A 15424-nucleotide genomic window follows, 5' to 3' on the forward strand; every position below is an offset into this window, starting at 1 on the left:
AAACAGATCAACAAGCCCCAAAATAGAACCATACAGAAACAGAAACTTGACATATGACAGAGGTAGTATTCAATCAGAGAGAAAAAAAATGGAATATGCAGTAAATGTTGGGTTGGTAATTGGATATCCAAGTGGAGAAAATAATTTTAAATTAGATCCTACTTTATTCCATACACATACAACTAGATAAGAAAGCTAATGTAACAAGCAAACTTTTAAATATATTTTGGAAGAAAATATAAGCAATGACTTTACAACCACCAATTAGGGAGGAAATTCTTCAGATATGAAAAGCAAAAATCAGCCAGGCATGGTAGTGCACTCCTGTGGTTCAAGCAACGTGGGAGAATGAGGCAGGAGTATTCCAAATTTGAAACTAGCTTCAGCATCTTAAAGTGGCCCTGACACAAAATAAAAAATAAAAAGGACTGGGGATGTAGCTCAGTAGTAAAGCATCCCTGGTGTCAATCTGCAGTACCAGGGGGGAAAATGTGAGTAATGTTAAGCTTCAAAAAAGACCTATCCTTAGTAGGTCTTAATAAGTAGTAAAATTCCTAATTAAATACTAATATTTTAATAATACATAATCCAAAATCAAAAAATTGTCCTCACTGTAAAATATATTTCAGTTTTAAGTATGTGTCCATATTGTAAATAAATAAAGAGCTATATCTAGACATAAATTATAAATGTCCTGATTGCCAGTTTAAAAATATAAAATATAAATAAACACACCTGTGGGTAAAGTTTGAAAAGGAACATTAAAAAGAAAAAAAAAAAGCAACGAAGGAAGAAAGAGGTAAGAAAGAAAGGAGGAAAAAACATAAATTTTAAAGTTAGAAAGATTTTGAGTGAAATTTCTTTGAATTTTTTTATTTTTATTTTTATTAGCTGTAGATGAACACAATACGTATAAAGGTATTTATTTATTTATTTTTATGTGCTGCTGACGATCAAACCCAGAGCCTCATGCATGCTAGGCAAGTGCTCTACCACTGAGCTACAACCCCAGCCCTGAAATTTTTATTTTTTAAATCTGACTTAATGACTGGGCTGGGGTTGTGGCTCAGTGACAGAGCACTTGCCTAGCATGTGTGAGGCACTGGGTTTGATTCTCAGCACAGCATACAAATAAATAAAATATAAAGGTCCATCAACAACTAAAAAAAATTTTAAAAATCTGACTTAATGACTAAAAAGTTTAAAATAAATGTATTATATATTTCCTGAAAAGTTTTTACAATAGAGATAATATAGCGCACAGATTTTAACAAAAAAGTGCTCTAGAAATGCAAAGTGAGAACTAGTGAAGTCCTTTTATGTCTTCCTCTGATTTTTCTTTTGTTAAATGATCAGATTAAACAAACAGGCACATGACAAAATGACTGGGTCAAATCACTATCACCACCCCGTTTTCGAGGGTAATGACAGTCAAAAGTCACCAGGGAGTGATCCGTTGCTGTCCCTTTAATTAAGGCGGGGCTTTTATAACTCAGTTGTTCCATTTGTGACTCAGATCAATCAAATGAAATTCACCTTTTACGTGGCCTGAATCCTGATAGCCCTGCACACTTGATAGGTAATTTAATCATGCCTGGTGTAGATGAACACAAACTTAAATTAGCCACTGAAAGAGTTGGGCTTCTCAGAGATAGCTGTGCTTTTCCACTTTTATGCAAGAGCTGAGCTTCACCAACTGGCTAGCTGGAGGTGTTATTAAAAATTTAGTGAAAGAAACAAAGGTGTGCTCTGGTGTCTCTTGTTACCCTTTCTACTGTTACTCCGGCAGACAAAAGGCATAGAGCCTACCTCATGAATAATGTGACATGGAATATTCACAATCTATTTTTAATGGAGTCAAGTAATAACATTAAGACAGACATTTGCAATCTTCAAATTTCACACGGGCAAAAGGCACAGTAATTTGTTTTGATTCTGAACTGGGAATATAAAGATAAATTAATTTCAAAAAAAGCCATATAGATAATCAAAATTAGAATTCCTTATTTATAGCATAAATAGGGAAAATGAAAATGGACCAAGAATTCTAAATGTCATCAGAGAAGAGTGGGAGAGGGCAGACACCTAGATTTCAATCAGTTCTACTTAACCCTCAGTGCAATGTCATACTCTTCAAACCAGGTTGAAAATACTCAACCAGTGTGCATGGTGACTTTTGTGGGAAGGATGTTTTGTCATCCTTATTCATTGAGAGCTTTGCCTCCCAGGATGTACTGTAACTGTTCATCTCCTCATCATCTATCAGTTCCTTTTTTTTTTACCCCCCACCCCAGGTACCAATGATTGAACCCAGGGGCACTTAACCACTGAGCCACATCCCCAGTCCTTTTTATTTTTTTTATTTTGAGATAGAGTCTTGTTAAGTTGCTTAGGGCCTCACTAAGTGACTGAGGCTGGCTTGGAACTTGCAGTGCTTCTGCCTCAGCCTCCCCAGCCACTGGGATTACAGGTGTGTGCCACCATCCCTGGCCATCACCTATCAGTTCTGAAAAATTATTATAATCTGCGTTACATAGTAAACAAATTTAAATTTTAAACAAAGTAAAGTACTGTGCAAAGGCCTGGTGTTGGAAAACCAAAGAAGGACAGCCAAAGAACAAGATTTGGAGGGACGGGAGAAAAGCAGCTATCAAAGTCCTGCTGACCTACCAACACAGAATGCCACTGTGTCTTATTTGTTTCCTTGGTGCTCAACCAATTTCTCTTCCCTTTGAGCTACTGAGAGCACAGCCAGCCTACAGGATCATCTACTGTGTGCCAGGCACTGTTCTGGGGGCTGAAAGTTCAGCAGTAATCAAATAAAGCTCCTTATAGCTGTATCCCCACTACCTAGAACACTGCCAGGCATACCAGGGTACTTAATCAATATGTATAGAGTAGATTTTTGAATGGAAATGGGCAATCTGCAGGTAGTCACCAGAGCCAATGCAAAGCCTGAATGTCTGGCTGGGAGGTGGTTAGAACCCAGGTAGTAGGGAATCAGTTCAGAATTGTATTCATTCTCTTAAAGGATCCACAGGTGGATAGAGCCACTAATCTCGATCCCCACTGTACTACGACTCATGCAACTTTAAGCTTGGAATTTGCCTTCAGTACAGAAGCTAACCACTCATATTTTTTCTCTTCTCCAGTTTCCACAGAATCAAAGTAGTCAGAGTTGGATTGGGATGATAGGACCATATCCACATTTTATAGTCAAGAAAACTAGTATCAGGGAAGTCAAAGAATTTGTCTGAGTCACATGATGTGTCTGCTAGAACCTCAACTAAGATTCTGACCTCCAGACCAAAGGCTTGTGATTTCTTTATTCATCTAGGAACCTTTTGGCCCATTAAAAAAATTAATAATACATTTAAATTCTCAGAGGAAAGCTTATGTACCTGTGGGACCACTGGAACTCTACAAGGTAGGATCTTAGTTTTATATACCTCCCAGTCTTTCTGATAAGAATGAAGGGGCTGGGATGTGGCTCAGTGTTAGGGCACACATGAGGCAACAGGTTTGATATCCAGCACACACACACACAAAAAAAAAAAATCAAGAAGGAAGTATCTGGGGGAGGGGAATACACACACACACACACATCAAAGCAATAGGATTTTACTCTTTGTACGTTGACTTCTCTGCTTCATTTTTATACTCCACTGTAGTTTCCTTTGGTGCCAGTTTCCCTCACAGAAAAAAGCAAAAGTCTTTCTCAAATTCCCTGCCTAAATAAAAGGCAATCTGGTAATAGTCTTAATGTTTTATTAACTTAATACATCACTCTAATAAATATGTAATAACAAACATAATGCACTCCCAAAGATCTAAAATCATTTACAAACTTCATCAAAGTAAAAATATCGCCTTTCCCCCCATATGGTACATGTGGAAGGCCAAAGAGTTGAAGACAGAGGGCCTTCAACCCTATGTGCCTACAAGCTCAGACATCTTAAAAATATCAGCTTAACAATAAAAACTGAGTATACACATGAATCTTTGAAATAACTCTTCAGCTACTTTTTATACTTGATAAAAATCCAAAAGGATCAAAAAGGAAGGTTCAAGATTCTGTGTTCTCATCTCAGCATTCCCTTGGAAGGGAAAAAAGCACAGACCCCAGCCACCTGGAGGTACAAATGTTAGCTTTTGCGGGGCAGAGGCAGGAGCTATGATTTTAATCTCTGGCTCTTCAGTACCTAGCATAGTAACTGGTACCTTGGTAACCAAAGGTTAATAAATATTTGCTGAATGAATGAATGACATCTCGTTCACTGCTTCACGTTTTTAACCTCTGATGAGGCCTTCACAGGCCTCCTGCAGAAAGGACCTCTGATCCTCCTCTCATCACCAAGTCTATTTTTCTGTTTCTTCCTGGGGCAGGCTTGATGGTGCATCTGGTGATTTCAAAAGAATTAAGATCCTTCCCCAAATCAGTTTCTGAACCACTCTTCAAGGAGGAGAAATGATTCCTCTGAGATTTACAGGCAGCACCCAAACAAAAAGGGGTCAACAAACTTTCCAGAAGGAAACAAAACAACAACAACAACAAAAAAAAACACTCACTCTTCTTTCTAGCTAAAACTATAGCATGTGTCCACTTGTAAATGGACCTTCTCTTCCACATAAGTATCTAGGGGAATTCAGGAAGAGGGACAACACCTGAAGAAGTTTCTTGTCTGTGGAACAGGGTAGAAATGAGAAGAACTGTGGAGTCCAAGATTTTATCTGATCCCCACTTGACTTCACATCTTCAGGTGTAGAGTAGCCTAAAGTCCAGCGAGTTGCTGTGGTTCCCACTCGGCAAAGAACTTTAAAAAGGTAACTTGTTCCCTCTGGCAGCTACAGAAAGTAAGGTGAAGGGGATTCACCTTGGTGGGATCTGCAGACTGGACTGGGGGGCCTGAGAAATTAGAGAGGCTAGAGGCAAGCAGGGAAGCCATCCTCCGTAGTGTCGTGTAGCTGCTGCTTGCAGCTAGTGAGGGTGCTCATTTGAGCCCATGCTGTGTCTCTCTGTGCCTCCGGAGATCCACCTTCCTCTGGAAGCCCTTCCCACACAGGTCACAACCAAAGGGTTTGAAGCCTGTGTGTTTGCGGCTGTGGGTGATGAGGTTGGAGCTCTGGCTGAATGCCTTGCCACACACCTGGCACTTGTGGGGCTTCTCACCTGCGGGAATGGAAGGGGGAGGGGAGAAAGTATGAGTTTATGACAAAGCTAGAGGAGATCCACTGTGACCCACATGCTCTTGGCAGCAGCTGGCTGCACCACAGTCTAAGACCTTCAAGCAACTCAAAGAGGGATGTGTTGCAACATGAACTGACTCCCAGCCTGCAATGTGGTCCCGGGAAGTCATGGGTACACCAGGTGGAAGGGAGACTTTCTGAGTGGGGGTTCCCAGCCAGAGGCCTCAAACCGTTTCCTGCTAAACGGAAACAGAGCAAAGGCCACGTGCCCTCCCCAGCTGAATCCACCTCGGAGGACTCCCCTGACTTTTAGAAGCAGAGAGCACCCAGAACAGATGTTCAACAGGAGGTGGGAGGAGCTGTCCTACAAACCGTGTGACTTGGCTCTAATTCAGAGGAAGTTTTCAAATCTGAGTTTCCAAGTGGGTGTTGGTTTTGTATACCAGAGAGCCTGTCTTCTTTCTTGATCTTGAAGGACCACAGAATGTATCTGAGGCATAGACATTTCTCAGTCTTATTTTAAAAGTCCACATTTGAGCTACAAGATATTTGTTTTCTTTTCTTCTCATTTCTTCCAGTACTGGCTACTGAACTGAGGGGCACTTTGCCACTGAAATATGTCCCCAATCCTTTCTACTTTTGTTTTGAGACAGGGTCTCGCTACGTTGCTGAGGCTGGCCTTAAACTTGTGATTCTCCAACCTCAGTGTTCCAAGTCACTGGGATTATAGGCATGTGCCACCATGCCCAGCCACAAAGTGTTTCTTAAAGTAGCTAGTCTTTTTCTGCCTGGATTTTACTTTCTTTTTATGAGACTAATCATAGTATTCTACTGTATTCTATTCTGTTTGGTACTGAGGATTGAATGCAGGGGTGCTTAACCACGGAGCCCTTTAAAAAAATTTTTTTATTTTTGAGACAGGTTCTCGGTAAATTGCTTAGAGCCTCACTAAATTGCTGAGGCTGGCCTTGAACTTGCAATTTTCCTGTCTCAGCCTCCCAAGTAGCTGAAATTATAGGCACATGCCACCATGCCTGGGAAGATTCTTTATATGACAGCAACTCTTTACCAAAGATTAATAAATTACTAGACATGAAAAGATTTTGTCTTTTCCCCATCTCATGTACTATGTGACATTTAGGTAAATGTCATCTATTTTCAAATAACCCCAACATAGCACTAATAGTATTGGGGCTAAAAATGAAAACAGATAAAGTTTGATTTTGAGGAACCTTCTTTCCCTCTTGCTATGCTCTCTTCTCTCTTCATGCTTCAGATTTCTTGGATAAGAAATCACCCATCAAAAGTTATCGTATCTCTTTAGGCTCAAACAAATCTGAGAAACCAATTCTAGCTATAATGTAAATGTTTTATAAAGATTTCATGTTTCATTCAGTCAAGATCCTAGTTGCATTTTGATAAATGTCTTAAATACCTTTACTTATAAAGGAGTGAATTCTATGGAAATTTCAGGCAAAAGGGTATGATTAAAGTAAGATTTTTTCCTGAGATTTTGGATAGGAATATCTACACTGTCCAAGAATATTCATAAATATCAACAGTAGCTATTTGGAACACAGTGCCATTTGTTTTAAATTAATATTCATATTCTGCAATAACACTGTCAAAAATTCCAGGTCTAATGTAAATGTCTTGGTGAATTAAAAGAGAACATTCCTGGAGCTGTGAATGTGGCTCAGTGGTAGAGTGCTTGCCTAGCATGCATGAGGCCCAGGGGTTCAATTCCCATCACCACAAAAAGAAAAAAATAATGTGTTCCTGAAGGTGAACCCATGAGCTGCTGGCATTAAAACTTTCATCTGGCCAGGCACAGTGGCACACACATGTAATTCCAGTTACTCAGGAGGCTGAGGCAGGAGCACCTCAAGCTTGAAGCTAGCCTCAGCAACTTAGCAAGGCCCTGTTTAAAAAAAAAAAAAAAAAAAAAACAGGGCCAGAGTTACAGCTCAGGGAAAAATTCAGGATTGGCAGTCAAAATGTTCAATGGTGTCATGATTTCTGTAGTCTGATATTGGGTATCATTCAATGTTTCTGAGTTTCTGGAAGGTAAGAGCAGCTTTTTCTACTTTATAGGGTGACAGGAAGTATCAAATGAAATGACAGATTTGAAAACACTGAGTAAATTATAAAACGCTACAACAGGTAAGAAATTATCACTACTAAGGCATAAAATTGCTGATTTTGTGAAAACAGCCATACGTGAAGAGAAGCTTTCTGTGTCTACCAATCCTCATGACTTTGAAAGCAGAATAGGATAAACAGGACAAGAGCATAGATATTTGAGAGGTCACATAGGCCTGAACTTGAGCTCTGGCCCCCTACTTGCTAGCGTGACCTTGAGCAGTTTACTTAATCCCTCTGTGCCTCCTTTCCTCATCTCTAAAATGGGGACAAGGAAGAGTTTCTATCTCCTGAAGTTGTTGTGAGAATAAGATGAGGTAATGCAGTTTAACAGAGCTTAGTAATATTGCCATTGTTTTTTCCTCCTCAAGTAGAATAAGCTCTTGACTCCTAAAAATACAGTAGAAAGGCAACACATGAGTCCCTCCCAAAAAAGCCTCTGTGGGAGCCCTACAGAAAGTTTTCAATCTCTAGGTAAACATTTAGAGCAAAACTCTGAGAGGTCTCTGGGGCTTCATATTTCACCCAGAGCAGGAAGCAGTTGGAGCAGCTGCTAAACTAGAAAAAAAAAAAAAAAAAAAAAAAAAAACCTACTCTTTCCAAGGATGGAGAACCTGCAATCTGACCTGCTGGTCCTTGAGACACAATCCCAGATCAAGTCCCCTCTGGGAAGAATCACATCTGTGAATGAACCTAGAAGAATCTGTCTCTTTGTTTTCTTTAACATGCAGTGATTAACTCCATCCAGAAAACCTCATCCACCTCTCACTGGGGCTAGAATATCAGAGAAGGTGAGTTATATTGGCCTCTGGGTATCTTCAGCTCACCAGTGTGGATGAAGGTGTGTTTCTTCATATCTGACTTCTGGTGGAACCTCTTGCCACAGTACTGACAGGGGTAAGGCCGAGTGTCTGAGTGAATAAGCAGGTGTGTGGACAGTGTAGATGATCTCTTGAAGCTCTTGCCACAGATCTTACAGTCAAAGCTGCGCTCCTGTAGAGAGAGAGAGATGCAGCACTCCTACTGCAAACACCTAGGCTGCTACCTCCTCACCACTAACCTGACCCTAGAAACTCCAAAGCCAGGACTCTGCTTCTACATAATCCTTCCTTCCCCCCTTACTTCCAGTCCCCATACTCTCCATACTTCTCCCTAACACCCACCCCTTAACATTTTTTTTTCTATCAAAACACTTTTCACCCACAACCCTCCAAATCTCATGGCAAAAACTATCCCCACCCTGCATTTTTGACACCCATTTATACACACTTCTCCACCCTCTTCAACTGGAGGCTTAAACCTCAGTCACTTGAGATGCCTCCACCCCTCAGCCATTGTGGGTGTTGGAGGAGACAGGCTGATACTCCAAGTTAACAAATCTTTGTACATAAGATTTCTGTCATAGCCATTTGTGTACTTATTTACTTATCTACCCTCTGTCTTTCAACTAAACTGTACTCTCCGTGGGGCATCCTATCAAAGAGCTGGTGTGCTATAGAATTTTGAAGTACTAGTCACCTGGAAGTTAGGCAACAAATAGTTATAAACGAATAAATGCAAGAACAGCCTGGAAAATGTGCTAGTAGATGCTCTAAATGAGCCCACGTACCACCTTTTTCAGTTAGGAGGGGCTAATGCAAATTAAGTGACAACCATTTGGCAGGAAAAAAAATCCGGACAAAGAAACAGAGCTAATGTATCAGCAGCAAGTCTCAGTGCACCCAAACCTTCCTCAACCCCAAAGGAATGTTTAGGATCACACCCCGAAGGCTCACAATGATGTGACGTCCAAATGCAAGACTGCTTCAAGGCCTGAGTCTGCTACCACCTACCTTTCCCAATACACCTACATCAGGGCAAGAGGACCTGACCGAGGGACTGGAGGAGGAGACTGGGAGGCAGTGGGGCCAAAATCACCTTGCTGAGAGCGTCTGGTGCCGCACAGAGGACGAACAAAAGATCTCAAGTTCGAAGACCTGAGCAGGGCTGCGCGCGCGGCAGTCAGTATGCCCTGCGCTTACCTGCGAGTGCACGGCTTTGTGCTGCTCCAGGCTCACCGCGTGCCCGAAGGTCTTGCCGCACATCTCGCAGGCAAAGGGTCTGGTGCCGCTGTGGGACCTGCGCACGTGGACCTCGAGCCCGTGCGGCGTGGAGAACACCTGAGACGGGTGGGGCCGGGGAGAAGGCCGCTGAGAGGGGCCGCCGGGAGCGGGCAGTGGCGGGACGCGGGCCGGGGACGCTGGCACCGGGCTGCCAAGGCTGGGCGTGCAGGAATCTCACCTTGCTGCACTTGATACACTTGTAGGAGCCGCCGCCCAGCAGAAGGCGGGTGCACAGCAACTCAGATTCCACCTTGACACCAGCACCCTTTTCCGCGTGTAGTTCGTGGCCGCGATCCGGGTACAGCCGGCCAGCCGCTGCCGTCGACCGCTCATACAGCCCGGCCGCAGCAGATCCAAAGTCGCCATAGAGCCCCAGGCCCACGCCACCGCCAGCGCCACCTCCTGTGCTGCAACTTCCTGGGGCTCCGGCCCCCGCGCCGCCTGCAGCCCTCTCTGGGCCGTAGAGCGAGGCCGGGTGGCCAGGCTCCGGTGTACGCTCGCAGAAGAGACCGAGGCCGGGGCCGCGTTCCAGAGCTGTACAAGGCCGGTAGCTCTGCACCAGGTGCCGTAGGTCAGAACCCGTCAGGCCACTCCATGAGTACGGCTTGAAAGGCAGAGGGAAGGGTTGGGCTTCGTCCAGCGACTGACACATGGATTTCTCTGACGCTGTAGAGCACAGGAGGGTGTCAGGTCAGATTTAAGCAGGGTGGAGCCGGGTGCACCGAGCATTACCAGGCGCCCAACATTTGTAGAACAGTGCGTGTGCAGGTGCCACGCAAAGTTCCAGGGGCGCTCCGGGGTAAAACATAGCCAGGACACTGGGGCCGGGCGGGTCAGTGGCAGGGTAGCAAACTGATGGTTAAAATGACAGCAGATAGAGAGAAAGGTAAATTCTGTTGGAGAGCCTCGGAAGTCCTCGCCGTTGGCGGGATCCGAGCACCTGGAGGTCCCATAAAGGACAAGGCGCGTCTAGACACAAAGAGTTGAGCTGTGTGCGGGAGGAGAAAGCGCGGTTGTTTAGTCCCTGAATAGGGCTCTTGGGCAGAAGGTCCAGACATCAGCGCCAACACTCTCCTAAGCCACTACATGTTCACAATCAATCGGTTTTCTTTCCCGGACCGATGATGCAGAAGGGAGAGGACCCGGAACTACTAGGCATATGTCCGAAAAGACCTCAAGGTGTTAAGATCCTCAAAGTTAAGTGCCTAGTGTAGGTAGCAAAGAAATAGCGGGAAAGGGGTGCCGAATTCTCTCCAACCCGATTCCTATTATATTTTGATGGAGTGGCAGGGTGACGAATTTCTCAGAAAGAATGACTTTACAATTAAAAATATTTAGTCAACATCTTCAGGAGAAGCTTCCTGAATTCTGCTGCACCCTTCCACGTGAACTTGGCTAAAACTAGTAGATTTGTTCTCTTCCCTTCCACACCTCCCCCTCTCTCTCTCACACACACACTCCAGTCCAGGCTGACCAATGTAGTGAGAAGCTGCAACCTGATTTTCAGACAGAAGGGTTCTGGAGGTGCCCTGTTCTCCATGGGGGGGGGGTGTCATACACAGCCAGAAAGACCCCTCCACTACTGGCTTTCCTCGCTGGAGCTCAGGTCTGATCAAGTCAACTAACTGAGTGTGGGATTGTTGGAGATGATCTTTTAAAACTAATAAATATAATCTGGAAACAACTCGCCTTGGCAGAATTGGGCTGGTCTGCTCCTTCCTTACTCCGACCGTCCAGGACCCGAGCCCTGCCCCCACCCAACGTGCAGTCACCCGGGTGCAGGAAACTCTACTGCTCGCTGGAAATGAAACCCAGTAGGCTGGTCCCGAGGCTGGGCCATATTGGCAGAACGAAAAATGAAAGAAGCCCCCAATCTGTGCCTGTGAAGACCGAGCAGGGAGCTGAGATTTTGTTCACCGACCCCTCTCTTCCACTTGGCGCCCAGCTTAGTCAGGCTGAGACTACCGGGTCTCCATTTGTTTGGGTTCCGGGATCTGGGATCGTAATATCTTTAAACAAATCAATTCTGGTCAAAAAACAAAAAACAAAAAACACCACAACTAAACGTTGGAGTAGCCAGTGGAGATATCTGCTTTGTTTTCTCTCACCGGTCAGCTCCACGCAAACGAATGCAAACTACCTGCAGCCAGGGTTCCAAAGCCTTAAAAGTAGACAGCGGATTCGGGGTGGTGATGGGGCAAACTGTTTCAATCGCAGAACAGGCTGATGCTTCCCCCATTGGGACCCATCCCTCACGAATAAGTTCCCTCCTCAGGGTAAGACTCCGTTACCATTTTTGCATTTCTGCGCCCAAGATCGCGCCAGTTCCCAGCTCAATGCTGGGTTTCCCTGCCCCTACCACAGAATCTCCCAACGGGTTCCTACCTGGAGACACGGAGGGTGAAGGAGGCCTCCAAAAATCCTCAAACTCCGAGCTCCGGTCGCAGACGCTGCCCTCGCAGCTGTCCGGAGACGCAGAGGCTCTGTCCTGGGCCTCGATCAGTTGAGACTCAGGGGACAAACGGTCCCCGGGCTCCGCCTTCCCCTCTCCTGAACTCGAAATGCTGTCTGTGGAGAGGAATCAGGAGAGGAATTAGGCTGAGCCCGGACGAGCTTGAGGGTTCTGAAATGGTGCCCTGCAAGACCGTGGCACCCGAGCGTCCTCCTCTATCCACTCCGATCAGACCAGAAACCCTCTTGGATCCGAAAGCTGTCTCAGGAAGGTCCTGGCACCTAGACAAGCTCATGAGGAATCACAACAGTAGGAAACAAAAAAAGACAACAAGGCGGGTATTGGGGTCGCCTCCCCGGGTTCCCAAGAAATGATGAGGCAGGGTGCAAGGTTGGTGTCCCAGGGAGTTGCCCTGCCGGGTTCCGCGCGCCTCGCACCTGTTCGGCCTGGTGCTGGTACATTCTCCAAACGGGGGGAGTAGTCTGGTCCCGGGGAGCGTGGTTGGTGGTAGCTGTGAGCCTTCTTGCTCTTTACGAGAAAAGAGCGCGGCATGGTGGCCCAACGCTTTCCCCACTCCTTTCCAAATGCTCCTATAGCCTCCGTCAGCCCACAGTCACTCCAAGTGTTCCTTCAGCCCCAGCAGAGACCTGAGTTGAAGGGAAAATCGGGTGGAAACGCGAGTCAGCACCCTCCGAGGTCGGGGACTGGGTACCAAGGCAAAGGGAGAACGCTAGCCGGGGAGGAGCAAAGAAAGCCCGTGGGAGGAGGGGCCTGGCACCCCCCTCCCATGCACAACGCTCACCAGGTGGCACTCGGACAGGTGGCGCGAGCTCTGTCCGCTCCCGGCACTGCCACAGCTCAGAGGTAAAACTTGTCCCAGGGCCCTGGCTCAGGCCCTTTCCTCTGCTCTGCCCACGCCCCCGGCCCCTCCCCTTCCTTACTAAAGCTAGCTAGTGCAAACTCTCTGGAGAGCCATAGTTCCCAACCAGTCCGTTACTCCAACTCGACCACCCACTGCCTGCCTAGTTGGACCGGGAGAGCTGGAACACGCGGGTCAGTAAGGGCCGAGGATGAGTCAGTGGTCTAGGACCCGGAAGAGGCCAAGACTTCCAAGAGCCCACTACAAACTGAAGTGAAAGAGGGGCAGAAGCGGGGCGTTTGTGGCTGGACTGAAAGACAGGGTTGGGAGGGGGACAGCAATAGGACTACTGCAGGCAACTGAGGCCAGAGAAGGGAGGCGGGAGGGCAAAGGGAAAGGAAGGTGACGCGGTGGTGGAGGGGGTGAATGCAAAGGGTCAACCTCTGCCCCGGGAGAAACTAGCATCCGGGTGATCTTGCTCACCACTCATTCTCGCCCCACACAGGGAAAAGTTTGTCTCCAAGTTGAGGGTGCGGTGGTCATCAGCCACGGCTCCAACCGTCACAAGTCACCATAGACAATGGAGGCCTAACCTCGAAAACCAGGTCCTGGGAAATAGCACTTTCCGTTCTGCTTCCCAAAAATCTTGTCCTAGTGATGTCGAGACCAACCTGGGCGTGCTGAATGGGAACCGCGCGGCGTCCTAAGTTCATGGAGCACCGATGGCTTAACGGACAAGAAAGACAACTGAGCGGCGTGCCGGCTGTGCTGGCCGTGGACAGAAAACAAGGGTCCGGGAGCCAGCGCAGTAGGGAGCTAGCTGTCTGCTGCGTCGCTCTCATTAAATCCCAATCAGTTCACCTAATCTCGGGTCGAAACCGGAGCCCGGCGGGGAGGCGGGGCGGCGACTCCAGCCTGGCTAGCGGCGGGCTCCGGGGGCGGAACCCCGCGACCAAGGAGTCTGGGGTAAACGAATCTGTCTTCCTTTCTCTGCGAAGGCGATGGGGGCCGGGTTCTCAAGACAGCTGTATTTTCTACGGGCAGAGCGGCACTGGCAAGCCTCAGCAAGTTCAGAAACCAGGGCGCTGGGGACTCCATGCCGGGGCAGAACTCCTTGTGCTAGGGCTTTGCGCGGTTGAGACTGCGGGACTCGCAGCCGTTCCGTTCACCGGCATGATGCAGGTCACTAGGACTGTTGATACGTTCTCTACGCAGAATGAGTCCTAGAGACCTTGGTCCCTGGCAGTGCACTCACCCTACTCCAGATCCTCTTCCTACTATGTTCCCTTCCCCAGAGGAGTGAGAATACGCCTAGGAGAAATAAGTCTGGAACTTGACGCGGGAATCCCATTGACGTTTCCCGCGATCTAAGCGCGAGAATGAATGCCTAAAGGGGTGAGGGTGCTGCCTGCCTCCATTTGGGATGGCTCCCTGGACAGGGGCACTGCAGCTTCAGTTTTTCCTGCACAGTGTGCTCGTACAATTAGATGCCACAAACGCCAAAATAGATAGATAGATAATTTTAAAATCTCTAAAAAAAAAAAAAAAATCATGAAACTTGGAGGAAAGGAAAACAGGGTGAAGTCGTCCCGAGGGCCTCCCTGTGGCTTGGCCAGAAGCAGGGCCGGTGGGGAGCAGAAGTGATGTCTGCTCCCGCGCTGGATCTGGCACAAGGTAGACACAGAGGAGGCCTCCTCACCCGGACCACAAACTCGCGCCTCTCTCGCACCCTAGCTAGCTTGCTAGTTGTGGGGGTGGGCGTGAAGGGGCGGGGGATTCGGGTAGGAGGTAGTAGGGCGAAGAAGTGAATGCGTGGGAACACAACCTCAGGCTGCAGCTGGAGGCCAGGGGCGGGGCGGGTCCCTCAGCTCACGTCGGCTCGCCGGCCCTCTCTTTCCAGTCAAGGACCGGGAAGGCGGGAGCTGAAGAGGGCTAATCCAGCGGCCTCCCGAGACCAGCTGTCGCTGTCTTCCCATCTGATGTTTCCTTCCCGGGGGGATCCCACTCCGCTGACCGACCACCAAACCTATGGCGCTCGCCCCTCTACTCCAAATTCCCAGCCCCACTACGCTGGTGGCGCCCGAACCCAGCAGCAGGAGCTCTGGCAACTCCCACACAGTGCCGGCAGCAGGTGGGGACCCGCCAGCGCCCTCTGGTCGCCCCCGCAGTATCAGTGCCCTGCCAATCTTTGTGGCCACCCCCACCAGGGCAGGAGGCGCAGAAGAGGTACAGCAAACCTACCTGCGGGGTCAGGGCGCGGACACACGAGTTTGCAAACTGAATCTTGCTTTCGGGAGAGACCTTTCTGTCTCTTTCTCTCTCTCTCTTTTTTAATCTCCTTCTGAGCTCAGCCCCCAAAACCACAAGCTTCACTTCCTGAGCGTTACAGAGTAGCTCCCTAGCCCTCTCAGACCTATCCCCCAACCCCTAGTTGGGCGGAGGGGCGCGCTCCTCCTTTGAACAAGTGGTCCCGAGGAGGCCTAAGGACCTGATTTTTCTAGCCCGCTTCCTGGACGCCCTTTCGCGGACCTCCCCATTCCCCCTCCCCTCTGTGGACCAGCGGGGGATGGAGGAACACAGAGGTCCCGTCACCCAGGCACTAGAAATGACTAGAAAGAAAATTGAACTATTCTTGGCTCCTGGGAGACTTCCGCGGCGAGAAGTCACAGATTCGATTCAGGA

At 47.5% G+C, this 15424-nt stretch overlaps 1 protein-coding gene and 1 long non-coding RNA gene across 5 annotated transcripts; one reads left to right on the forward strand and one right to left on the reverse strand.

Moving 5' to 3' along the window:
• Nucleotides 1–3751: 3751 nt before the first annotated feature.
• Gfi1 (growth factor independent 1 transcriptional repressor) lies at nt 3752–15074 on the reverse strand. Of its 4 annotated transcripts, none has more exons than XM_027935205.3 (7): nt 14984–15074; nt 12321–12530; nt 11817–11999; nt 9610–10097; nt 9351–9488; nt 8157–8322; nt 3752–5170 (listed from the first exon to the last, which is right to left on the reverse strand). In XM_027935205.3, the coding sequence occupies exons 2-7, from the start codon at nt 12433–12435 to the stop codon at nt 4992–4994; spliced, it is 1269 nt and encodes a 422-aa protein (XP_027791006.2). In that variant the 5' UTR covers nt 12436–12530; nt 14984–15074; the 3' UTR covers nt 3752–4991. The 4 variants fall into 4 exon arrangements, with proteins under 4 accessions (XP_027791006.2, XP_027791005.2, XP_027791003.2 ...); XM_027935204.2 differs by lacking the exon at nt 14984–15074 and adding an exon at nt 13414–14216; XM_027935202.2 differs by lacking the exon at nt 14984–15074 and adding an exon at nt 13226–13308.
• LOC139707263 (uncharacterized) lies at nt 12849–13607 on the forward strand. The gene is made up of 2 exons (XR_011708881.1): nt 12849–12936; nt 13248–13607. It is a non-coding gene; the product is annotated as an uncharacterized lncRNA (long non-coding RNA).
• Nucleotides 15075–15424: the final 350 nt, after the last annotated feature.

Source organism: Marmota flaviventris, chromosome 10 (assembly GCF_047511675.1).
Source record: "Marmota flaviventris isolate mMarFla1 chromosome 10, mMarFla1.hap1, whole genome shotgun sequence".
Taxonomy (NCBI): domain Eukaryota; kingdom Metazoa; phylum Chordata; class Mammalia; order Rodentia; family Sciuridae; genus Marmota; species Marmota flaviventris.

Coding starts and splice junctions, on each gene's coding strand:
- Gfi1 (XM_027935205.3), bottom strand. CDS start 12,435: ATGCCGCGCTCTTTTCTCGTAAAGAGCAAGAAGGCTCACAGCTACCAC. Junction 8,323..9,350: donor ACAAAGCCGTGCACTCGCAG/GTAAGCGCAGGG, acceptor CTCTCTCTACAG/GAGCGCAGCTTTGACTGTAA. Junction 5,171..8,156: donor ACACACCTTCATCCACACTG/GTGAGCTGAAGA, acceptor CCATTCCCGCAG/GTGAGAAGCCCCACAAGTGC.